At 39.1% G+C, this 27148-nt stretch overlaps 1 protein-coding gene across 7 annotated transcripts in view; it reads left to right on the top strand.

Moving 5' to 3' along the window:
• The window catches only part of FRY (FRY microtubule binding protein), a 275761-nt gene that overhangs the window by 212855 nt on the left and 35758 nt on the right, over positions 1-27148 (top strand). For 5 of the 7 annotated variants that reach the window (XR_001884138.1, XR_001884139.1, XR_001884140.1 and 2 more), the window contains exons 45-54: positions 1525-1622; positions 1985-2155; positions 6316-6456; positions 9578-9757; positions 11785-11946; positions 14162-14236; positions 16501-16671; positions 20225-20233; positions 24118-24318; positions 24812-24973. Coding sequence is in view for 4 of the 7 variants with exons in the window: in XM_017865930.1 (XP_017721419.1) it covers positions 1525-1622; positions 1985-2155; positions 6316-6456; positions 9578-9757; positions 11785-11946; positions 14162-14236; positions 16501-16671; positions 20225-20233; positions 24118-24318; positions 24812-24973 (1370 nt within the window). In the remaining 3 variants the exon portion in view is untranslated. The remainder of the gene's footprint in view (positions 1-1524; positions 1623-1984; positions 2156-6315; positions 6457-9577; positions 9758-11784; positions 11947-14161; positions 14237-16500; positions 16672-20224; positions 20234-24117; positions 24319-24811; positions 24974-27148) is intronic. The other 2 variants (XM_017865931.1, XM_017865933.1) reach the window with 1 other exon arrangement.

The raw sequence follows: 27148 nt of genomic DNA, 5'->3' as shown, positions 1-27148 counted from the left end.
TGGTGGTTGTGTTCGTCATTTGGTACAATAAGATAATATGAACTTACTGCTTTTTTTTTTTTTTTTGAGACGGAGTCTTGCTCTGTCGCCCAGGCTGGAGTGCAGTGGCCGGATCTCAGCTCACTGCAAGCTCTGCCTCCCGGGTTTACGCCATTCTCCTGCCTCAGCCTCCCAAGTAGCTGGGACTACAGGCGCCCGCCACCTCGCCCGGCTAGTTTTTTGTATTTTTTTAGTAGAGACGGGGTTTCACCATGTTAGCCAGGATGGTCTCAATCTCCTGACCTCGTGATCCGCCCGTCTCAGCCTCCCAAAGTGCTGGGATTACAGGCTTGAGCCACCGCGCCCGGCCTAACTTACTGCTTTTAACAATTCTGCTTCAAAATGGTTCCTTGGGAGTAGTTTATTTTTTCTTTTAAAATTCTATATAATGTAAATCTCAATGATCTGTATTATAGAAAATATTTTTAAGGCAATAGCATAAAAGGGGCCAAAATTATTTATAAGATATTAGCAATTCCTTTATGCTTTCCAGATCAAACTTCAGGTGCTGTTAGTTTATTCCATTGCTCTTGTACAGGAAAAAAAAATTTTTTCTTAACTCCTAGATCTTTTATTTTTTCTTTGCTTTTCTGCTCTTTTTGGAAATTCTCTTGGTTTCCTCTTGTTTTGAATTAACCCAAATCAACAAACCAGATTATTTATTTATTTATTTGTTTGTTTGTTTGTTTGTTTATCTATCTATTTATTTTGAGATGGAGTCTTGCTTTATCGCCAGGTTGGAGTTCAGTGGCGCAAACTCGGCTCACTGCAACCTCTGTTTCCCAGGTTCAAGCAATTCTCCTGCCTCAGCCTCCCAAGTAGCTGGGATTACAGGTGTACACCACCACGCCCAGCTAATTTTTGTTTTTTTAGTAGAGACGGGGTTTCACCATATCAGCCAGGATGGTCTCGATATCTTGACCTTGTGAGCTGCCCGCCTCAGCCTCCCAAAGTCCTTGGATTACAGGCGTGAGCCACCATGCCTGGCCAACAAACCAGATTTTTAATGCCATGGCATGTGACCCAGAATTCATTTCATGAAGCTAGAGCTTAACACAGAGGGACTAAGTCATTCCTTATTTTAAAGAGTCTTTTCAATTACATGACTAAGACTTAAATTGGTTGACCTATGTCCTCTCACACCAGTTTTTCTTAAAATATGTTTTTTGATAAAAATTTCAAACTAGTACTTCAGTTCAGTTCAATCTGTGCCAAAAAAATCTGGGCCAGCCATCCTTATTCACAAAACTCCAGTGCAGGATAATCACTGCATCTTAAAACCACAGATCAACTTCAGTGTCATCTTTGTAACTGGTGCCATTGTGGTTGTGCATTTTTCGTAGATTTTGTGTTAGATCATGTTTAAGCTGACTCAAAAACTGCTTTTGCATCACCTCAGTATAAAAGTCTGTAACATGCCTTCCCACTGTTAACAGCTAAAATATACCATGTTCAAATATCTCCATTGTATCTTCTCTAATCCAGGGTTTCCACTGAATGTCTTGTGTCTCCTGCCCCAGCTGATTCAGCATTTTGAAAATCCCAATCAGTTCTGTAAGGATATAGCCGAAAGGATTGCTCAGGTACGAGTTACAGTTCCACACTCAGGCAGATCCATAGAGCCCTTCAGGAAGCCCCAATGTCAGACAAATTACAAGGCCCAGGGAAGGCAGTGGTTTTCTCAAAAACTGGAAATAATAACTAATATCACAGTAATGGACATATAGGGGTGACTGATGCAAAGTGTCTTGCTTGCTTTCATTCTTGAGAAAGCAGGTGGAAAGAATTTGTGAAAATTATATTAGCTAAGCTAAGTACTTCCTGTAATTACCAAAAAAGTGCATCAGTCTACTTTCCAGACTGCCAGAGATGATAGTAAAATGGCTAACATTTCATCCTATTCATTGGGCTGTTTTATTCCTAATTGATTTTCTTATTTTAAAAGGTTTGTTTAGAAGAGAAGAACCCCAAACTTTCAAATCTTGCACATGTCATGACTCTTTATAAAACGCACAGCTACACAAGGGACTGCGCCACGTGGGTCAATGTGGTCTGTCGATACCTTCATGAAGCGTATGCTGACATTACCTTGAATATGGTTACCTACCTGGCAGAGGTAAGCTTTTTTTTTTTTTTTTTGAGACAGGGTCTCATTATGTTGCCCAGGCTGATCTCAACTCTTGGGCTCAAGCAGTCCTCCTGCCTTCGTCTCCCAGAGTGCTAGGATTACAGGCGTGGGCCACCATTCCCTGCCAGAGGTAAGCTTTGAAATAAAAGATAAAATCTATTATAGCTTTCATGGGTAAATTATTTGCATAGAATTGATAATACACTCAGTATACTCTCAACTTCCCTATAGCATGTGCCTATTAAATATTATAATACATGCTAATGGAATCATTTTAAACTCTCACAACAGCACAGGGATGATTAGATACTATCATACAGATCTGAGACTCAGCCAGGTTAAATAATTTTTCACAGTTTAAAGCAGCAGAGTCAGCCTTTAAACCTAGATATAGCTGCCTCCAAAGCTTAAACTCCTTCTGTTTATTATGGTAATACCTATCAGTACATGGCAGAGATCTTAATATTTTATCCTAATTACTCTGGGTGTTCAAATCTTATTTAAGGAGTTACCTTGTGGCCTGATATGTTTAATGGTTGTTTCATGTAATTATCAAAGCATACATTCTGAAATAAACTTTATTCTCACCTTTTATGTTTGTTTTTAAAACTGGAATGGTGCTTTGTCATCACACCAATGTGTTTCTAGTATATTCATTACAAACCCTACACTGACTTCTGTGTACGTTGGTGCTAGAAATATATAGAATATTGGTGGGCAAGAGATGAAATGTATTCCATTTAGCATCTTCAGTCCCCAAGAAGTTTATCACACCAGGTCATGAAATCTATAAGGCAAATGGCTGGTAACAGCTACATTGTTTTAGCATTTTCAGTGTTGCTTTTTCTTCTGTGATACGCATTCATAGCTATCACTAGCACCTTTCAGAAGAGTTGAGGACAATCTACCCTAGTTTTTCTTTTATTTTTATGATCAATCCAGATGCCAGATAGGTTAAAAATCAGCCATTTTCTCAAAGGCTCCACAAGCCTGAAAGCATCCACCTAGCAGAGGAGAGATGTCCCAGCCATCAACATTTATAGTTGATCCTGCAGGATTTTGACTTGCAATACAGATCAGCGATGTGTGAACTGTGCTCAGACTGTCAGCGGCCCAGGATTCACTTGCTCTTTCCACACCCACGTCTCTGACATTTTAAGGAAACTCTCATAAGTACCACCCTGCTGGTTTTAATAGTCACCTGGTCATACCTGTCCCTGCAATAGTTAACTAAGCAAGCACACACACACCTCAGCACAGAAGTAGTACTGAGAGAACTGATTTATTCTGCTTACAAAGGCAGACCTTGCCTCCTTTAAAATAAGGTGAAGTGTATACAGCAAGGAGGTAATGTTTGTTTGGCTCACTAACCATAAGAAGTTTCAAAAATGCAAATTGTATGTAGCATGTACATACAAGGGAATGTCATTCAGGAAGAAATTCTGATGCGTGCTTCCATGTGGGTGAATCTTGAAGACATTATGCTAAGTGAAAAAGACCAGAGGACAAAAGGACAAATATGACATGATTCTGCTTATATGAGGTACAGAGTTTAAGCACGTTTATAAAGAAAATGTAGAATAGTGGTTACCAGGAACTGGGGGCAGTTAGTAATGGAGAATTATTATTTTGCGGGTACAGAATTTCAGTCTGGGATGATGAACAAGTTCTGGAGGTAGACAGTGGTGATGGTTGCATAATAATGTGAATGTACTTGGGAAAACAGATGGAAAGAATTTGTGAAAATTATATTAGCCAAGCTAAGTTCTTCTGTAACAACCAAAAAGTGTATCAGTGTACTCTGGCAATCTGGAAAGCAGATTGATAAACTTTTAAAAAATGGTTAAAAGGTTAATTGTACGTTATGTGTATTTTACTACCCATAAAAAAATGGGTTATCCAATTTGTTCTATTCAGCCCTTATTACAAAATTATCACCAAAAAATGTATTATGAACTTCACCAAGGTCCCACTGTATATAATATATATTAACTTCTGTTTCAATTACACGTTCTTTCAGATCTTGGCCATGCACATACACATAATTTTGTGTCACTGTGGTATTCCCTGGAACCTGCTCTGCTCACTTATTATTAACTTTGTGTGTATATTTCTGTGTGTTGGGGTAGCTCACAGAGTGTTGCTTTGAATAACTCTGGAAGTCTATCAGGTTAAGGTAACACAGTTTGTGTAACCATCTCCCTTTTGTTGCTAATGCTCATAATTTTTTCCATTACAAATGGTCCTGTTATGTAGACCTTTATCAAATGATATTTGAAATTTGATCAAATAATAATGGATTTTATCAAAATCATTTTATCACATAATATCAAATGACTCTACATTTCCTGAAGTCGAATTATTCAGTCCTGTGGCATGGACTGTGGGTATGTTATTTAGCTCTTCAATGTATTCGAGAAGTTGGTCTTCATAAAGATCCCCCCATTTGTAATACTATAAACAATGTATAAATATTCTTGTTTTCCTGTATCCCCACTAAATTTTGTCATTCCATGTATTCGTTTTTTAATTTAATACTTTTATTAATAATTTTGAATTATTTTATGTATTTTCTTTCTAGTAAAGATATTCATTTTTCCACATTATAGATTTACATAATTATTTCTTTATGTGTTTTGTTTTGTTTTGTTTTGAGACAGAGTCTTGCTCTTGTCACCGAGGCTGGAGTGCAGCGGTGTAACGTTGGCTCACTGCAACTTCTGCTTCCTGGGTTCACGCAATTCTCCTGCCTCACCCTCCCGAGTAGCTGGGATTACAGGCACCCACCACTACACTCAGCTAATTTTTGTATTCTTAGTAGAGACTGGGTTTCACCATGTTGGTCAGGCTGGTCTTGAACTCCTCACCTCAGGTGATCCACCCACCCGAGCCTCCCAAAGTACTGGGATTACAGGCGTGAGCCACCATGCCGAGCTCTTTCCTCGTGTTTTAACCACTCCGTAAATAGTGTGGAATTTCAACATTTAGTTGGATCATCTCTATCAACTTTTTATGTGTAAACTTTTATCATGATGTCTGTCACATATTTTTTTTTCCTTATTTTGCTTTCCTTTTGGACAATATAATTGATTTTTTATGATTATAAAAGAAGTATATGTTCATAACAGAAAATTTGGAAGATGCAGGAAAGCTTTTAAAAGAAAAGAAAAATTCCTCAAAATTATAGAGAAACAATACTAACATTTTTAAATTTCTTTCCAATGTTATTTCTATATAACACACACATTCATGTCAATATTGGCATCATCTATTAAAATAGATGTGTATCCTTCATTTCCCACTTAATATTATCTGATATCCTCCACTGTCTTTAAAAATGTCATTCTGTTAACTGCATGATGTTTCATTATACAGTTTGCTGTCAGTTTGCTGTTAACTTATATATCCATTTCCCTAGTGTTCAATGCTTGAATTGCTTACAAAGCTTTCTTGTTTTGTGTATGTTTTTGCCATTATAAATAATGCTGTGGTAAAATCTTATACATAAATCTTAACATCTATCTCTGGTTTGAGACGCATTCCTAAAAGTATAATTACTGTGTCAGAAGATTGTGGACCTCTTCATTGCTCTTGATCTCATTTGCCAGTCTATCCAATTTACATTGCCACTGATATGTAAGAATACACATTTCTTTATCTCCCCATCAATTCTGAGTATTATCAGTTTCTAATCTTTGCCAGTTTGATACCTGACAGATTTTATCTTTTGTTTGAATTTGTAATTTTTGAGCATTGGTGTCTGATGCTTTCCTTTTGAGGTGTTTTTTAATATTTGATCACACGAATTTTATACTTACATATTCACACCTCCACACATGATATAGTCTATTTTGATAATATCTTCAGTTCTTCATAGTTAGGATTTTATTTCCTCTCCTAAGGAAATGTGCAATCAAGCCAGGTGTAGTGGCACTCGCCTATAATCCCAAATACTTGGGAGCTGAGGCAAGAGGATCTCTTAAGGCCAGGAGTTTGAGACTAGCCTGGGCAACATAGCAAGACCCTGTCTCCTAAAAAAATAAAAATTTAAAAAGAAATGTGCAATCCTAAATATGTTGGAAAACACGGGTCCTTCCATACGGAGATCTGGTGTGTGACTGACTCCAACTGCACTTTGCCCCCCACAGCTGCTGGAGAAAGGCCTCCCTAGCGTGCAGCAGCCCCTGCTCCAGGTGATCTACAGTCTGCTCAGCTACATGGACCTTTCTGTTGTTCCTGTCAAACAGTTCAACGTGGAAGTTCTAAAGACAATTGAAAAATATGTGCAAGTGAGTACTTGGATAACTTCAGTAAACAACCAGTCATTCCAAAAAGACGGAGGCTTTTCCTATAGCTTGGCTACAAAACCGTCCAGGTACCAGCCCACTCATTGATTCCTTGACATCCATGACGCAGCCAGGGCAGTTAAGAGTGGGAGCTGGCCACACCCTGAGTAGTATTCTGAAGAGAATGAGAGCACAAGACCCCGGCACATGCCTGTGCCTTCAAAAGGCACACTTCCGCCTCTTGGGGCCAGAGGCTGAGTATTGAAAGCACACGCCTGACTTGGAGGGAAGAGGCAGAATCTTGGTTTTTACATCCCGTTTCAGAGAAGGAGAGGGGACAAGGAACTGTAGGAACTTTCACATGTGCCAGGTTCTAGGTCCGGTGTCTCAACATGTGAAGGGTTATTCAGAGGCTAAAATTGTCACTTTAGAGTTGAAGGGTGGTTAAGAAACTTGCATAAATGTACTTGAAAATACTTCAACAAACAAAAAACGTTTGTTTGAGGGGATAAATAAAACAAGATGACAAAATGTGAATAATTGATGAAGAGTACAAAGGAGTTCATTAGACTAGTCTCTCTGTTTCTGTGTATATTTTAATATTTCCATAATAAACAGTCTTTATGTATATTTTTAAAACCAAGAGACTGGCCCCCAAGATTTCAGTTACTAAAGGCTGGAGCTGGTATTTGGATCCAAGGCCAGTGTCTTCGTTTTATTGTACCAGGCAGCCTTCCTGGCAGGATACTTGGACATCTCCAAACACCTACAGATTGATTCTTTTTTTTTTTTTGAAACTGAGTCTCACTCTGTCCAGGCTGGAGTGCAGTGGCACAATCTCAGCTCACTGCAACCTCTGCCTCCCGGGTTCAAGCAATCCTTCTGCCTCAACCTCCCAAGTAGCTGGGACTACAGGCATGTGCCACCATGCCTGGCTAATTTTTGTATTTTTAGGAGAGACAGGGTTTCACCATATTGGCCAGGCTGGTCTTGAACTCCTGACCTCGTGATCCACCACCTCAGTCTCCCGAAGTGCTGGGATTACAGGTGTGAGCCACCATGTCCAGCCCACATTGATTATTTAAAGCCGTACTCTTGAGAAGACCAGAAACACAATTTATTTTAATGAAAATAAAAATAAATATAAAGGCCAGGCGCAGTGGCTCAACCTGTAATCCCAGCACTTTGGGAGGCTTGAGGCCAGGAGTTCAAGACCAGCCTGAGCAACAAAAGTGACACCCCATCTCTACAAAAATAAAAAATAAAAAATAAATCCGCAAGGTGTGGTGCACACCTGTAGTCCCAGCTACTTAGGATGCTGGGGAGAGAGTTTCCCTGGAGCCCAGGAGGTCGAGGTTACACTGAACTGTGATCGCACCACTACACTCCAGCCTGGCCAACAGCATGATAGGTAGGAAGATAGGAATATAGCTAGATGGGAAGATAGATCAAACACGCCAGGACAAGTTTCTAAAGCCTGGAAGTTAATCTGAAACACATGACCACAGACTAAAGCAGGGAGGCTCCAGGCCATGGGAGTAGTGCAGGGCCACCGTGGGGTTCAGTGGAGAGCATCTAGCTCCAGAGCAAAGACATATTTTTCTCTACATTGTATTTGTCCTTCTATTTCTTCTCTGGAATGTACTTGGTAACTTGTAGGATTCAAGGGCAGACGCTAGTTTCTCTCTGGAAACTCATTGACAAAGATATACAGTATAGATTTTAGACATTCCTTTCCATCTTTACTTCACCAAATTAGTTACAGAAATTATTTAATGCTGAAAGTGACATCCAAGCATCATTTTTCAACTGGCATTGCTCCATAATACTTACACCACATGGGGTAGGCAGTCAGTTAACAGTTTCTCACTTCACTCACAGGAGCCAGGTGGTCAGTTCACACCTTTCTACGAATGCGTGCCCCATTTTGTTGTTTAATAAGGCTGTCCATTTTATCTTAAGCCTGCGAGCCACCTCTGATACTTTGTATCGTACCTCAAATAGTAGCTTATTTCACATTTAAACCATGGCTTCCCTTGTGCAGAATTTAATAGATGTTTCATTTCATGTTCTTTGACCACAAAGTCCAGGCAAAAAAAAAATAACAACTTTTATCAAGTTCATTTATCTACGTTTCTAATATTTTTACGGGAGCAGCACATAGTCTGATTGGAGGTTGTCAGATAAACAAAGATGGTACAACTTAGTCTTAAATGAAGAGTAGGTATTTGACATGCCAATAAGGAGGGAAAAGGTATTGAAGGATGAGGGTACCATGAGTAAAGGCACAGAGGCTGAGAGGGCTTGCCAAGTTTGGGGAACTCCAGTAGCAGCCTGGGGGAGATGACCCCTGCAGGCTGTGTTCAGAGTGTGGATTCCACCCTGTCCACCAGAGGGAGCCTGTGAAGGAGTTTAGTCAGGGAAGTGGCTTGGTCTGAAGAGTTCTAGGAAGTTCACTCTAGCTGGATCTGATGAACTTAAGGGCTGCAAGCCAGGACACCAGTAAGGGGCCATTGAGATAGTCCAGGCAAGGCCCAAGAGGGTGCCACTGAGCCAATGCCAGCAGGAATGCAGTGGGGGAACAGATTACCAGGAGGGAGGATTAAGAAGGACTTCCAGATTCTTGTGTTAAGTAATGAGGAAGACAAGAAGTGAGAAGAAAAGAGGGCTAAAGACAGAGATCAAGGTACCCAGGAAGCAAATGGAGCAGGAGGAGCCAGAGAACTAGGAGGAGGACCAAAAAGACTGGAAACCGGAGGTGGGGAGAACTTTCAGAAAGAGTGAATTGAACAGTCAATGGCATAAAATGCATTGGGAGCTTTTTTTTTTTCTCAAATTAAGGAGGTGCTTCATTACCAATAGTGGTACCTCATTAATAAGAATTTAATTTAGCTGAAATGGACAAAATTGGTCTTTTTTTATTTGCTTGTCTTCTAAATGTAGCTCCTTTTATATATACATTGTCTTTTTATGTCATTTGCCTTTTACTTATCATGGAACCTCCTGCACTGTTTTAAGTCAGTGAATTCTGACTGGTCACTGGCTTCTCACTGGTCATTCTGACATACATTAGCTTTAAAAAAATGAAATTATTTTTAACCCTTGAATGTTTTATTTCCTGCAGAGTGTTCACTGGAGAGAAGCTCTGAATATCCTGAAGCTCGTAGTTTCTCGGTCAGCCAGCCTTGTTTTACCTTCATACCAGCACAGTGACCTCTCAAAAATAGAAATACATCGAGTGTGGACTAGTGCTTCCAAGGAATTACCTGGGAAAACCCTGGACTTCCACTTTGATATTTCGGAGGTACTTAGCTATGTTAACTGTTTCTGTGAACTTTAGCATGAATTTGTAGTAGCAAAGGTCAAAAGTAGTTGCCTGGAAAAAAGAAGACGTATTTGACAGTTATTTCAAATGAAGATTTCTAAGGACTAAATTAGGTTTTGCTTTTTTAAGAACCCATTGAGTGTCATATTCACTGGGACTCTCAGTTGACAGCTTTTAAAAATGGAAACTAGCCTCAGTTACGTAAAAAATGATTTTAAAAAGAGGTATTTAAAACTGGAACGATCATAAGCGTTTTAAACCATGACCTTCACTCATTCTTTATCTGACAATGGTCATGTCTTTATATTCACAATGTTTCTCCCTGAACAACAGCCAGTTCAGCAGATGACCGAAGTTTACCGGAATACAGACTCCACTTTTATAGTTGCTTCCCCAGTCCACACTATTTTTTAAACAAGTAAAACTGAATTCTTGCCTTCAAGGACGCAGGGGAGGGAGAGAGAGGAGCAAGAGACTAGGGACCCAAGCTAAGGAATCAGGAAGAAAAGAAAGGACAGGCAGTGGTCATGTTTACCTGGTAGTCCATGAACAGACATTTGGGAGGCTTATATTGAAGTCTAAGGTATAAAATAACTTTGCTTTCACGTCTCTTACCCCATGACTCATGAACCCCCAAAGCAGAAACAGTACTCTGTTCCTGTTTATAACTAGGGCCCGCTACAACATCTGGTGCATAGTAGATCACTAGTAAATATTTCCAAACTCTGCTGAATGAATAAGTTCACTAAGAAATAAACCTGGTGTCAAACACCACATGTTCTCACTCATAAGTAGGAGTTGAACAGTGAGAACACATGGACACAGGGAGGGGAGCATCACACACTAAAGCCTATCGGGGGGTGGGGAACAAGGGGAGGGATAGCATTAGGAGAAATACCTAATGTAGATGATGGGTTGATGGGTGCAGCAAACCACCATGGCACATGTATACCTATGTAACAAACCTGCACGTTCTGCATGTGGATCCCAGAACTTAGAGTATATTTAAAAAGAAAGAGACAGAGAAAGAAACCTGGTGTGCTTATATGGAACTTACTTGCACTATTATGTAGGTCATGTCCAAGTTGGGTTTTTTATGCAATGGTCCTCACTGACCTTTCATCATTTCAGTATTCAGGATGAGATACTATTTGCTGCCATTGTGACACCTGCATCTACATTTAATATGTAAATAACATTACAGTTTCAATTTAATCTTGGTCCATTTTCACATTTTTTTTAACCTGGCTGGGGGAAAAGCTATTTTTACTCTGCGATTTGAGTTTGTTGTGTTCCGAAGAGGTACAAAAAAACATGCAGCCAGTTAGCAGCATGCCCCAGAAACCCAGAACTGCTCCAGAATGATGGGTCTCAGGAGCCAGGTGTAAAATTGACAGTTTCTGCCGCTGCCAAGGTCATGCCCATCAGCTGGTGTCTGCGGAGGAGACCTGCTCAGAGCTCGAGTTTGTGAATTGCTGCCCATGCAGCCACCACACTCTGGAGCTCTCGGGAAGTGAAATTTCTCAAGTGCTGCCCAAGTACCTGGCCCAGACCTCAGTCATTTGAATAACTGAAAAGATATAAATAAGTTAAATACATTTTTAAATAATTGAGAGCATATAAAGACTAATGATTAAAAGTTGGGAGAGGGAAAGGAATTTTGGTCTCTTGTTCTAACTGTAAGAAATTTTTTCAAGTTTAAACAATCGAAAACTGACTATTTGGTTTCCTGCGTATTTTGCTTCTCTTTATCAGTGGCTTCTAAAGCATATTAAAGAACAAGCAGTTGCATTTTTCTGCCGCTAAAGAGGGGAGAAAATGTTGAAGATGCAAACTGATTCATAATGTATGCTTGAATGTTGAGAAAATGAGCCCACTTGTAACACTGAACTTCTCTAATCTTCTCTTTAATCAAATAAGCAGCTCTTGGTTGCTTCTAGGGAGAAGGGTTTCATATATCACAAAACTATTGAGACAGAAGAATGTGCTTTTGTCTTCTTTTCAAGACTCCAATCATCGGGAGGCGGTATGATGAGCTCCAGAATTCTTCTGGGCGTGATGGGAAGCCCAGGGCCATGGCCGTCACCCGGAGCACATCTTCCACTTCCTCAGGCTCCAACTCCAACGTCCTTGTTCCTGTGAGCTGGAAAAGGCCCCAGTATTCTCAGGTATGCAATCCTAGACCCACAGCCCTGGGAGGGACTTTAGGGACCTGTTGAGTCCATATGGCTGTGTCATAAGAGATTCCCCCTTTCACCATCGCAAGGTTGCCCATATAGGTCTCAGCACTTCTAGGGATGGGGTCTTGTGGCATTCCAAGGAACCCGTTTTCTATTTGAACAGTTCATTACCTTGAGTTGAAGTCTGACTCTTTGTTGCTTCTATCCATTGGTTCTAGTTCTCTCAAGACTTAGAAAATAAAATCTGGTGTCTTTGACATGGCAGCCCTTCAGACATTTAAAGAAGTTCTACCCCTCTGCCACTCTCCTAAATGAGTCCAAACAACACATCCTTAGTTCTCCCAACTAATTCTAGAGCACTTGGACTCCCAAAGGGTTGATAGGGCTGCACACCCAAAGACCACCCTGTCTGCTGTCCACAGAACAGGCACCTCAACCATAGTGTCTATGCACAGGCTGAGCCATCCAGATGGCAGAGGGGCAGGGGTACTGCTGCCAGATTCTGTGTAGTTCTGTCATCACAGCAGAGCAGAGATGCCCTTGAGCTTCCTGTCAAGTAAAACTTCTGCATTATTCAGGGGTCTTCTGTTGACTTGTTACAGAAACCCACTGAAAAATTACCTTATGTGTTAAAGGAACTTACTAACTTACTCATCTTGGCCTCAAGCACAGTTGGTTCCTAGTACACAAATATCAGAAACTGGATTCTTAGACTCACTCCTTCTTACTGTCCCCACCTTCCCTTCCCAACATCTTGGCCCTTATTTTCCCCTCCATTGACTTCATTCTCAGGCAGGATTTTTCTATGGGAGGCTCAGATGACCTCTGGCAGCTCCAGGTTTACATGGTCTTTGGCTCTGATGACTTCAGAGCAATAGAGGCCTTTCCTCTTTTGACATCCATAGCAATTCTAGAAAGAGTCTTGCAGGGTATCTGAGGGAGGCATTACCTCACTTAGTGGGAATGGAGCCTTTCCGAGATAAAAAGAGAGACAGTGTTACCCGAAAAAGGTGAAGTGGGTGCTGGGAGGGACAAAGTGGGTGCCCGGGAGGACTCACCTTCTCTCTTAAAGGTTAGGGGAATGGAACATGTAGCATAGTGCTGGCTGCAACAGAGCAGTTTCTCAGTGAGTGTTCAGCTGAAAACTTCATTGGAAGAGAGAAGAAAAATATACAGCCCAAAGTGTCCCTCTACATCGATTCCTTCCCAGAATTATAAAATGACCACTAAGACTTAGGAAAATCATTTAGCAAGTCTTCCGCCATCTCTCAGCCTCAAAGTCCTCCTGTCTCTGACCTTGAGCAGACACCATATTGAGTGTCTGTCCCCTCTATAATTTGGAAAGAAGGATGCAGTGAATTGAGTTCCGGTAAGAAGAAAAATCTAAGAGTGGCATTGGCCTCCTAGCAGTTTCCACATAACAAACTGTAAATCAGATTAAAGGGGGGAGAATCGTTTTAAAGAGATTAGGAAGATTGCTTTTAAAATTCTCAACTTACCAATCATTCTGAGACCTGGGTTTTCTGTCACTGGAAAAATGTAATGGTTTATAGAAGAATCCCTATGGTTAAGGGGCTGGAAAATAGGTTTATGAAGGAAAGGAACTGAATCTGTTTAACTTTAGGAAGAAGAAACTAAGAAAGATTTGATATAGCTTAAAACAAATGAATTTTTTCTTTCAACAGAAAGTATTCTTCTATTTGGAAAAAAGAGACTCATGCTGTAACTTAATAAAGTGTAAGGAAAGCCTTGCTAGTACTGAAAGTTTAACATCATAAGAAAAGATGATCAAAGGAAGTGATAGATCTCCTTGAAGAACCTAGGGATTGATTTTCACATACACACACATATACACCCCTTGGGATAATTTAGATCACCACTGTCCGGCAGAAACATAATGTGAGCTTCATTTTACCTTGTCTCACAGTTACCTTTAAAAAAAAAAAAAGGAAAAGCAGGCCAAATTAATTTTAATAATAAATGTTACCTAACCTACTATATTTGAAATATTATTTCAACATGGTTTCAATATTTTACAAGTTTTAATTACAATTTATGTTCTTGTTTCATACTCTTGTGTGTCTGACATCTCAGTTCTGTCTATATGTCAAGTGCTATTGCCCTGTATGGCTAGTAGCTAGAAAATTAGAGCAGATTTGCTCACAGGACCCCATAATGAAACCTGCTTGTGTTTCTTTTCCAGAAGAGAACAAAAGAGAAGTTGGTGCATGTCCTTTCTCTGTGTGGCCAAGAAGTAGGATTGAGCAAAAATCCATCAGTAAGTTCTGTCATGTATCATAGTTATTTTCGTGTCATGTCTCCTTTTTCATTGGTCTGTTTTTGCCTTTGGTCATATAATTTAGAGGATTCAACTGTGAATGACAAGTATGATAGCCACTGTCTTGAGCAAACCCCTGGACTATTTCTCCCCACACCATGATTTTTAATCACACTAAGTTCAGAAACAATGAAAGATCTTATTGGCTGTTCACTTGTTTGTCTGTGAATACTGTTGCTTTTCATTTTTTTAATTTCTTGGATTTTTTAATAAATATGCCCAAACTTTCTTAGAACATAAATGATCATCTCTGCTGATCACCATGTATGGCATATATGCTCATACCTCTTGGATATAATTTTACTCTCTGTACACACACTTCTTACTCTGATATCCTTATCTTACCCACATATAATAAAGATGAAAATATTATGTTTCTTTGCATATAAACTTCCACTGATGTTACAATAAAAAAACTAAAAATAAAAATCATGCCATCAAGCTTTTGAATGAATGGACGATTGAAGTATTATGAGTAAACTTTGGAAGCTTTTATAAAATTTAGAAAAATTTGAATTGTGTATGGGAGTATAACAAAACAATAGAAGTGTCTGCTGGTTTCACCAGGTATTTTTGTTTCACATGTATCACAGAATATTTATATTTATGAAAAAGAAATAGCAAACTCAATAATTTCTCAACTAATGTAAGAATTAGTAAACACATTTCTCGGTGGAGCTATATTTAAATTTCAAAGTGGATCCACTAACATAGTTCATGAGCAGGTGAAATATTAGAGGCTCATAAATACTTGCTAAAGTACAAAGTGATATTTCTTATCGTCTGGGAAAGCATGCCAACCAGCTGTCAGCTAAGCTGGGCCTCCATTTTAGTCACTTTTTTGGTGGTATTGATCAGTGGCTTTTCTGCTGCTCCTGTGACAGCATTTAGGACAGAGGGGACAGTGGCAGAGGCAGATAGAGCCTCCTAGCCCACAGCGAAGAGACACAAGTATGTTTTGCCTCTGCAATGCAGCACTGCCAACAAGGCCTACTTCTTATCGCCATTGTGGTTGACACTTTCTCTTTTAGACTCATACTGTCTGCCCTGTGCTAAGGCCTTTTCAGCTAGAAATAATTTACCTGGAGTACATTACAAGTAAGAGAAGCAGCACTAACTAGGAAAGACAGCCTTCAGCTGAGGAAATCAGAAATCTCATGTCTCGTCTCTCACTGACTAGTTGACTAGTCCTCAGGGCTCTTTATCTCACATACCCATTTGCAATCCCTGTGTAAAACTGTGTGTCAGGTGCTATTATGAGAAGATATCATATGCATCATATACTATTCTTAAACACTAGAGGAAAAAAGAACACTTGAAATCCATTCACTCTTTTTACTTTTGAGAGATGTGTATTGTATTTAAATTCTTATAAATGATTTTGCCTACTTTTCCAGAACAACTAAGACATTATAATGGTTATACATTATAATTAATTTTCTTTAATATCAATCTATGTTCAGTAGAGGCTGGATAGCAAAACATTTACTCTCATTTACAGTTTATTATATACCAAGCTCTACAAAAATGGCTCAGTGAAAAGAACCTAAACATAGAAGTTAATTTTAAAACATTAACATACTAAAGATTTTAGTAGTAAAAAATGTTTTATTTTGTTTAAATATACAGGAGAGGAATTTAAGTATAAGTTATGGGCTTGGTTACTCGCCTACTGTTCTGTGGACAAGTATTGTAATTTTTGGCTTCTGTTTTTTATTTCTTATCAATTGCCGGTTTATCTCGAAAAGGGTTAAATCCTTTGTTCTCACAGTTCGTTCTACAATAACATATCTTAGTATCAGTCCTTAAAATATTATTTATATGTATTTGATATATGTGTGTAAATGTGTGTAATTTCTAACCCTAATCAGTTTAGAAACAGTGGAACTTTTTCCTGGCTGCTCCAGTTTACACACACACACACAGACACATACACACACACAGGTAGTATACAGTCTTCATCCATTAAGAAGCAACGATGTGATTCTTGAACATTTTCCTGGTGCATGAACTTGCGTCTTTGCCACGAGTTTAATCTGAAGGCACCTGTCCAACATAAATAATAAAAGAACATTCTAAAAATACCCCCTGAAGGAATTAGGTGTGTACTGGAAATACAGTGCTATGAAGAGCCAATTACAATTTTTCGTAGCACAAACAACCAAAGGGAGAACGTTTCTCAGGAGAGGACTCTTGATTCGCAGGTGATTTTTTCATCGTGTGGAGATCTGGATCTGCTTGAGCACCAGACAAGCTTGGTGTCTTCTGAGGACGGCGCCCGAGAGCAGGAGAACATGGATGACACAAACAGCGAGCAGCAGTTTAGAGTCTTCAGGGACTTCGACTTCCTAGATGTGGAGCTGGAGGATGGAGAGGTACGGTGTATTCTCTGTAAAAATAATCCCCGCACCCTTTTCCTTGACTAATGAAACTGTTCTTTTTACCTGCTAAATAATGAGTTTTTGTACCAAGATCTTTAATTGGAAAGTTGTCAACTTTATTTTGAATCAACTTATTCAAAGTACAGCAGCTAAACTTTGGCAAAAGTTACCACACCCTTCCTGTCTGAGCCCACGGCAAAAGCTGCCAAGTTATTTCTAAATGGCAAAGACCTGAGTTTTAATGACCACACAAAGCCTGTATGTGTGTGTGTAGTCCCAAGCTGGACTTTAAAAAAAAAAAATCACAAAAAATATTTCAGTTCTGAGCCTGTTCACTGGTACCTGAGTAAAATATGCTAAGCATTTCTTCATTTCTAATGTGAAGTTTCTCTAATTCAATTCCTTCGAAGCTTGCCTGCTACAACATGAGACCAGAGCCTGAGGGATCCAACATTTTTGTGCTTGATGAAATCATTAGAACTGGAAACAAAATACAACACACATGAGAGAGCTCTTTGCTCTGCTTAAGTCGGTGGCTGGTATTCTAGACACTGGAGCAGCCGAATTCAAGTCTCAGTGGGCAAATGCAGATTTGTTTATTTTGGATGATAATCATGATCATAAGATACTTTCAGCTATGAATCATGTTTTTGAAAACAGGTATTGAGAGGAGGAGCATCACCTCTTGGTCACCTTCATTTCAGTAACTTAGAGGCATGTTTCACCTGAGAGGCAGTCTTTTGCCTCATGGGATCAAAACTCAGTTCACTTAAGTGAGATTGGATGATGTAAAGGTACCTGGTTCGGAACCTGGCTCATGGTGTTGTCAGCTCATGTTTAACCGCACCAGATATCCCAAAAGGCTGTCTGCTGGTCTTACAATTGAGAAGGCAGGCCCAGATCCCAAGTTTAGGATTTCCTGCATTAGGTAGGCACCTCCTTACTTAACTACAGATTTGTGGGAAAAGATGCTTCAAGTAGCTTCTTACCTTCCCTAAAAGGATTTTATTACTGACCAATGCGCTTATGTCTAATTGAAGCCAAAGAGCCCTTTGCTTTTGTCCTTCCTGGCCCACTGATGACCCTGGATGTCTGTCCCAGCAGGAGAGAACCGTGTCCTCAGAATAAAGAATGTGTTCACCAATTCTTTCCCTGGAGAACAAGTTTAGCAGACCCAGTCCTTAAGCAGCATAAAGGCACTACTATAATGCATCCTTAAAGTAACTGCCAGCTTAATTTTCACCTTGAATTGCTTAAGAACCAATAAAAAGTATTGCAGGTTTTTATGATCCATAATAAATGATAGAGAAAGCATTCGCTGAATGCAGTGAGGATTGTTTTAAAAGTCTAAAGCAAAATACCACTGTTTTGAATACTTTCAAAAATGTCTCTGAGCCAGAGCTCAGAGTTCAGCTAGTGTCAAAAGATCAGCTCCCTGATCTGACAGCTGACCTAATGTTTGCTCTTCGGTTAAAAGTCAAGCTTGGACACCTGTTTCCCTCTGGAAGTTACACAAGGGAGGGAAAAAACAGATGAAGCAAGAGAGGGATCATTTCCTGTCTCAGCCACAGAAAAATGTTATGTGAAACAACCTAGCAGGAATGATGTAGAGCGAAGGCATCCGACACAATTTCAGAACAGCTCATCAATTTAGTTTCTATCCAAATAAAGGAAGGAAAAATATGGGATGCCTATTACTTAAAAATAAATATTATACTAATGTTTTCAGGGACAAGAAGTAAGAAATACTACACCTTTTTTCTGGTCTTCTCTTTATTGTCCTAGACTGCAATAACTAAAAAATCACGGTGATTATTTTATCCTTCATTGTTAAGATTTTATAAGAAACTGGCTAGGTGCAGTGGCTGACACCTATAATCCCAGCATTCTTGGAGGCTGAGGCTAGAGGATCACTTGTGTCCAGGGGTTTAAGACCAGCCTGGGCAACATAGCAAGACCCTGTCTCTACAAAAAATGAAAAATTAGCCGGGTGTGATAGCACATGCCTGTGGTCCCAGCTACTCGGGAGGCTGAGGTGGGAGGATGGCTTGAGCCCAGGAGGTCAAGGCTGCAGTAAGTCGTGATTGCACCACTGCACTCATACTGGGTGATTGAGTAAGACCCCGTATCCAAAAAAAAAAAAATTAGAAGAAGAAACTCATGGGGCTGAGAGTGTACATTTTATCCAAATAAAATAAGGCATTTGAGAATGTTTTGTTACTTCCAATAAAATCACAGTAAGGGATTCTAGCATTCTTGGAGTAGAAGACTTCAGAGTCCAACAGCTCCAGGTTTGAATTTCACCTCTGCCACTGACCTTAGCTGTATGACTTAAGCATGGATGCAATTCCTCTTGCTTTCCACTTCTTTGTCTATTAAGTGGGTTTAAGAATACAGGTTGAACATTCCTCATCTGAAAATTCAAAATCTGAAATCCTCCAAAATTCTAAACTTTTTGAACGCTCACACAACATCACAAGTGAAAGATTCTACAACTGACCTTACGTTACAGGTCACAGTCAAAATGCAGTCAAAACTTTGTTTCATGCACAAAATTATTTTAAAATTGTATAAAATTATCTGCAGGCTATGTATTTAAGGTGTATGTGAAACATAAACAAATTTCATGTTTAGACTTAGGTCCCATCCCCAAGATATCTCATTATGTACATGCAAATATTTCAACATTTTTTAAAAATCTGAAATTCAAAATACCTCTGGTCCCAAGCATTTTGAATAAGGCATACTCAACCTCTACCTGCCTGTAGAGCTGACATGAGGATAAAATAAAATAACCTATGTATAATGTCTAGCAAAGTGTCAGGCATATAGTTGGCATTGCAAATGTTAGTCTCCTTGTATTGTCATTGGTGAATAATTTTAGTATATCCTCATCTGATAAAATTAGGCATACTTGGCTTTTAGATCAAAACACAGTTGTCAAAAAAAAAGAAAGACAAGTCATTTTGTCATATCTATTCCTTTTCATTGGTCTCAGAAATTACTGAGTGATTTCTACAAGGGTTTGCCCTTGAACTTCTTAAAATCTTTAAAAGGTGTTGTGTCTTTGCTATTAATTGCATATCAGCAGTCAGCATCATGATCACAAACACTTTTAGCTTTGTGAACAGGCTCAGGTGATGCCATCTTTATTTCCAGTTGATGACCCTCATTCGTGTTCCCATAACATTTAACAGTTTTTTCACAAATATATATTTAGGTATTCCAAAAAAAAAAAAAGTGTTGAGACCAAAATTGTCACAGAGGTAGACAGTTATTTCAGAAATTGTAGTAATGATTTGTTATCCCAGCTCTATCATCCACAGCCAAGGGATTTGGAATTTCTGATGTTTAATGTTGATTTTTCTTTTTGCAGTTAGTGTATGTTTACCTTTTTTTTTTAAGGTGCACCTACTGAAGTGTATATTGTTAGCACTGTTAGTTAATGTTGTGTTAACACTAAGAGAAATGTTCTTGAGTATCTTTAATATAATCATTGTAAATAGACCTTTTGTTTGTTTTTCTGTTCATTCAATCTGCTACCCAGGAACTTCAGGTAAGATGATGCTGTTTTTAATTCAAATATGCTAGTAGATGTTTTGCATCTTTGCAGATTTATAACAACATAATTGCTTTTTTCCTCCCTTCCAGAATATATATGCTTATTTGCGTGCATATTTCCATTTAGGTGTGTGATATAAGAGGTATTTTTCTTGGCTGCTCTAGTATGGAAATGTTTTCTAAAATGTAAATACATTTTTAAAACCTTTAGATGCCTAGTTCTGAAAGTTACATGATTAGATCTCAGAGAAGTGGAGTTTTCAAATCTGATCTATGGCAATCCTATTATTTCTCATTAAGTGATTGCACAACTGGATGGGTTTTATTGTTAAATTCTTGTATTAAAACTGAAATCGCCAGGTGTGAAGGCTCCCACCTGTAATCCCGGCATTTTGGGAGGCCGAGGTGCCAGATCACTTGAGGTCAGGAGTTCAAGACCAGCCTAGCCAACATGGCAAAACCCTGTCTCTACTAAAAATACAAAATTTAGCCACGCCTGGAGGTGCACACCTGTAATCCCAGCTACTCAGGAGGCTGAGGCAGGAGAATCCCTTGAACCCAAGAGGCAGAGGTTGCAGTGAGCCAAGATCACACCACTGCATTCCAGCCTGGGCAACAGAGCAAGACTCTGTCTCAGAAAAAAAAAGTGAAATTAACAATTTGCATCTAACCACATACCATATATACTTTCAGCTGAATCTTTTTTCCTCCCAGAAATTAAAGGCTATCTCTAGCTCTGTGTAGTGACTAGATAACTTTTCATCCAAACCAGGGCCCTTTTGAGAGTAAAAGGGGGTACTAATAATATTTATGCCCAAACAATAGGCATTAAAACCGGGATCATCCTGGACAAAGTAGCCTATGATCAGTCTCTATCTATGTATATCAGACTTACTCTAAGTAGAACATTTCGGGGAGTATATTTTGACCACAGTGTACCCAAATTTCTTCAACAATAATTCTTGTTTGACAGAGTTCCAATATGAAAAAATATGTGTCAAAAAATAGTACTTCTAACATTTCTAGAATGTTTAATCATTAATACTTTCCCATCTTAGTATAAATTCTGAGTGGTTTTTAAGTTTGATAACTGACATATACAGAGCGTTCATCTGGACTAGCCATCCTCTGCATTTTCTCACATGTAGGAAACTGTTTTGACTTTTCGCTTTGTATGTAACATAAAATACAAATCTGACGTTTGGGGGAGAGGAAGGATGGAGGGTGGGTCTCCCACTAGGGCCATGCTGAGAAAGCCTGGTTGAGTTTTAATCACCATGGACTTTAACCAGGGCCAGACTGCAACACTGTTCCATCTCAACCTCTCAGCCACCACCAGCGGAACCATTTCAACTCCCTTACCTCTAATGGAGATGCTACATCCTCCAGCAAGATAGCCAAACCTTATTCCTGCAAGAACAGCTTTCCCTGCCTCCCTATTTTCACACCTGATTGGTTCAGGTCTTCACCAGAGCTGCCACCAAACCAGCACTAGCAGTGACCTGTGCCTGGTGTAGCGTTCTCCCACCTGGATGTCTGTATTCCCCTGCAAGCTCATGGTTCTGTCTCAGGTGCAGTGTGGGAGACCTCCAGAATCACAGCCTAAGATAGTTCATCCAACCTTTCCAGTCATTTGGCACAAGAGAGTCAGTTTTGTGAATTTGTGTTTGTATATTTTTTCCTATAATTTTCACATTCTTCTCTTTTTACTCTGTATAGTTAGTATTCTGATTTTTCTGTATTTTTTTCCTCTCTTTACACATTGGATTTTCCTTTTCTTCCCAGAACTTCTGCTTCTTTCATATATATATTTTTTTATTTTCTCACTGCAATGGCTATTTTTAAAATCCCAGTACAACAGTTAGCCATTTCCATCAGAAAAAAAGAAAAAATTATGTGGTGGTAATTTAGCACAGCAGATACTGGATGTTAGAAACAATATTCTGAGTCTGCGTTCTCTTTTATAATCAAACAGCCCTAAGAGCAATCATAAATATCATATGTGAGGATGAATAATGATAATTTCTGTATCTTATCCAGATTGTGCTTAGCATTTGTACCTCTTGCCTTCTACCATGAATAGCCCAAGCAGACTTTGGAAAAGCTACACCTCTGTTATATGACAGATCTGTGAGAATGGCAAGCTTGTTTCACTAGGAGACAGACACGACCCTTAAAACAGAGGGAAATCAATAAACGATAATGCTCATAAGTTTAGCAGTAACTCACATCTCTCATAGTATGTTGTTCACTGAGCTCTCATCAGAAAAAGTTGTTTTATTTTATTTCAATGAACCATCAGGCAGTGTTTCAAATTACCAGTAAATGAAAAGGTTCTGTGCTAGATTTTACCAGATCATTTGTTTAGGTTAAAATTTGCTCAGTCAGCTGAGTAATATTTTCTTCCTTTATTCCTATCTTAACAGAGAGAAAATAAAACCCAAATCCATTTCTAGAAAAAAAAAAAAAGTTATGTTAGTCAAATGCACTTGTTTAATAACTGATGATTTGTAGAGAAAGTCTGAATGCAACTAAAAGCCTTCTTTAACACTTACATGGCCACTTAAGCTAGTTCTCAGTAATTCAAAATATACAAATCAACATTATTATTTGAGGCCAGGTGCAGTGGCTCACGCCTGTAATCTCAGCACTTTGGGAGGCCAAAGCGGGTGGATCACTTGAGGTCAGGAGTTCGAGACCAGCCTGGCAACATGGCAAAACCCAGTCTCTACTAAAAATACAAAAAATTAGCCTCGCGTGGAACCTGGAAGGTGGAGGTTGCAGCAAGCTGAGATCACGCCACTGCACTACTCCAGCCTGGGTGACAGCAAGACTGTCTCAAAAGAAGGAAAAAAAAAACAGTAATAGGCTGGGCGCGGTGGCTGACGCCTGTAATCCCAGCACTTTGGGAGGCCGGGGTAAGTGGATCACAAGGTCAGGTAATCAAGACCAGTTTGGCCAACACAGTGAAACTGTCTCTACTAAAAATACAGAAAATTATCCGGGTGTGGTGGCGCGTGCCTGTAATCCCAGCTACTCAGGAGGCTGAGGCAGGAGAATGGTGTGAACTGGGAGATGGAGGTTACAGTGAGCCGAGATGGTGCTGTTGCTCTCCAGCCCAGGCGACAGTGCAAGACTCCATCTCAAATAATAATAATAATAATAATAATAATAATAATATAATAATAATAATAATATTTGGTACCGAGTCCAGGAAATTAACAATTTTCTACACTGGGACAATTATTTAAAGAATAACCTAAAGCAAAAGTTAAGGTGTTGCCGCTCTGGCCTCTGCATAGTGCATGATCCATCAGACTTTGCCCATCTGCTCTGATAGTCTTTAACTCTGCATTGTGTCTGTGAAAACCGCTGTGGCAGAAATAGGCTGGAATGTTTACCTAATGCTCTTCCACTAAATACCCAAAGGATTCTGGAATGTGCTACAAGCATAGCTCCTACATTTTTCTCCTTCTGAAAACAGTACTAAACAGGGGCTGACCTCAGGGTGGTGGGAGTGGGTGACACCTCTTTTGAAGTTTTCATACTAACGGTCTCTTTCCTACAGATTTTTGAAAACACAGATCATTGGTAGTGTTTACCAAAATCAAGGTTTTAAAAAATGTAATTATTACCCACCATGCCAAAGAAAAGTATGTCATCACTTCTACCTATGACTTTACATGAGTTTACATGAAAATAGTGTGCTTTTACTCCTTTTCACATCGGGTAAACAAAAGTTTTGATACCAAAGTAGATGAGGGCCTGAGAGTTAATAATGACCATATTTGTTCCTAAGCTATGACTAATTGAATGTGTGAACATGTGAGTGCAAGAGGATTTTGGCATAAAAAAAACTGGCTGATGGTGTGATTTCAGGGTGAGAGTATGGACAATTTCAACTGGGGAGTGCGCAGACGTTCTCTGGACAGCCTGGACAAGTGTGATATGCAGATTCTGGAGGAGCGCCAACTGTCAGGAAGCACTCCCAGCCTGAATAAAATGAACCATGAGGACTCCGATGAGTCATCTGAGGAGGAGGACCTCACAGCCAGCCAGATCCTGGAGCACTCAGACCTAGTAAGTAGCAGCTCTCCCACTCTAGGAATTGGGAGGCTTATTTTTTGTAACTAATGCAGGAGTAGAGTTTCCAGTTGCAGCCAAGGAAACTTTCCACAGCTGCTGAACTAAAATCGGAACTGTCAGGTGGTGTCTAATGGGTTCTAACTGGCAAAGTCTTCTCTGTAGGTTGCAGATGGAAACAAAGACTGGGGTCCATGTGATTCACCCTGAAAGCCACCAGATCTGTTAAGGCCTAGATTTTTCACAAATACTTTTATGATTCTGGAATCTTGTTAAAACTTCCCCAGATCTCTAAAGTGTGGAGATATGACAGACATTTTGATGTGATTATCTGAAAATGCCTGGATTACTAACTGCTATGTTTAAGGTCCAAAAATGGTGAAATGTGGAAGTTTAAAAATTAAGATGTATAAACCAACAACTAGAGAACTGGAGCTTTTAAAGAAAGAGAACTTCATACTATGTTTCATTTCCTTTCCTTTTTAAACAGATCATGACTCTCTCTCCCTCTGAAGAGACAAATCCCATGGAGCTGCTCACCACAGCCTGTGACTCAACCCCTGCAGACCCTCATTCCTTTAACACCAGAATGTCCAGCTTCGATGCTTCCTTGCCTGATATGAATAATCTGCAGATTTCTGAGGGTTCAAAGGTGAAGAAATTTTAACAATGATGATTTGTACTTCGCTTAAAACACTTTAAAAAAAAAAAAAGCACTTCCAATTTTCTGAGAATTCTTAAGGGGTCTCAAGTAAAAGACTATCTTTATCTTTTCTTTCTCTCTTTTTTAAAATAATAGAAGTTTGTACACCTGAGCCTATGTTTTGAAGTTGTTTTACCCCCACAAACTTGAGCAGCCATCTTCTTCTTGGCTGAAAGACTTGATTTGAGGTCTTTCTAAAATGAGACATTTTGCATGAACACTGCTGGTGGAATGGCAAAACCAGTGGTGTATGTCTGAGATCGCTGTGACTGGGAAACTGCTGGTCTTTGTCATGAATTTTATAAAACAATATACTAAGTGAGGTGTGGGTGTATGCATGTATTTGGGGAAATTTTTTCCTATGTGGGAAACAATTACACAATTTGTACATTGATTCAGTGCTTGCCTTTTGGCATACTATCAGAATTTTTAATGTCGATCACAGTCTTATGCCAGATTCACACAAAACTCTTCTCTTCAGAGACTGTGAGGAGAAAAGTAAATAATGGATGTAATTATCTTAATTTTTAAAAATCTAACAGTGTGTATTTCATTTAAAGTTTATTTTATTAAAATGTCCTGAAAACCATCCACTTGCATGCTTTGCCCACATCTATGCCCATCAGTATAGAATTGTGTTTCCTTTTAGTAGAAATACCAAAATAATCAATTGCTGTTAAGACAGAGTCAAGCACTATCTATCATGAGTTTTGTTACGGTTGTGCAAGTTCAAAAGAAAAAATAAAATTGAAAAAAAATTTATAAAAATATATTCCTTCCAACACTTCTAATGGAAAATATAATATTGGCTATTCTATATTCTCTGATAGTGTAGTAAAAATAGATCAGAAATCTAGGAAAATCTATGTGCTTTAAACCGAGGGCAATCACCAAATTATAATTACCTAAAAATATTGAAGCTTAAATAGTAATTATTTCTAAATTTGCCTCATTGCAAAGGTACTACAATCAGGATTCTTGGAATTAGCAGAGTTCTTTATTAGCTGAAAGAAAAAAGCCCAGAAAGAAAAGTTGTCTAAGTTAAAATTCTAAGATTATGAAATCAAATTTCATAGAAAAAACATAACAAAGTATATGTGAAGTTATTAGCATTTGATATTTCTCAATGTCAATATGGTCATTTTCTCCACTTTTCTATTTTGAATGCTAAAAACATAGAGATTTCTCATAGAAAGTACTACCTAAGGCCGGGCGCTTTGGCTCACACCTGTAATCCTGGCACTTTGGGAGGCCGAGGTAGGTGGATCACGAGGTCAGGAGTTCAAGACCAGCCTGGCCAAGATGGTGAAACCCTGTCTCTACTAAAAATACAAAAAAATTAACTAGGCTTGGTGGCGGGTGCCTATAATCCCAGCTACTCAGGAGGTTGAGGCAGAGAATTGCTTGAACCCAGGAGGTGGAGGTTGCAGGTAGCTGAGATCACACCACTGCACTCCAGCCTGGGCAACAGAGCGAGACTCTGTCTCAAAAAAAAAAAAAAAAGAAAAAAAGAAAAGTAATACCTAAGTAATAGATCTCATCCTATCAAGGAAAAGTCAAGTCCCATTTCTGAAGAGCTATCCCTGTTTTTCACATAAGTTGCATTTCTGCAATGTTTGATACTATCTATGATATTAGAGAAAATAAAAGGTATTTTAATAAGAACTCATTCGTTCTCTAATGGATTAAGTGTATGTACACTAATAACCTAGACCAGGAACCAGTGGCCAGCCTCGTTGGCAGCACTGTAGTTTTAAAAAGCAGATATGGATCAACATCTCAAACTCAGTATTTACCAGCAATTCCTCCAAAGACATGAGATATCTTATTTCCCTAATATATTTTTACCATTCCTGGTAATTTTCCCTATTAATTCTAGAGTCAAAGTATAATATATATTTTTTATATATGTATTTACACACTGAATGAATGAACAGATGTTAACTCGAGATAAAGCTCTAATTCATATACACTTGTATTTTGCCTTGCTTTTGTTTTGTTTTAAGAAAATGACTCACTGTAACGTGTACATCTTTCTTCCTCCCCCTTCTGATCTGTAATCCAGTTGCCTTCCTTCCTCTCCTAAAGAACAATCAGTCCTCCTTTTTCCCCTGGCCCAGGCCC

This window comes from Rhinopithecus bieti, unplaced genomic scaffold (assembly GCF_001698545.2).
Source record: "Rhinopithecus bieti isolate Rb0 unplaced genomic scaffold, ASM169854v2 scaffold_81659, whole genome shotgun sequence".
In the NCBI taxonomy this organism is placed as follows: Eukaryota; Metazoa; Chordata; class Mammalia; order Primates; family Cercopithecidae; genus Rhinopithecus; species Rhinopithecus bieti.
This window is presented reverse-complemented; position numbering and strand designations above follow the sequence as displayed.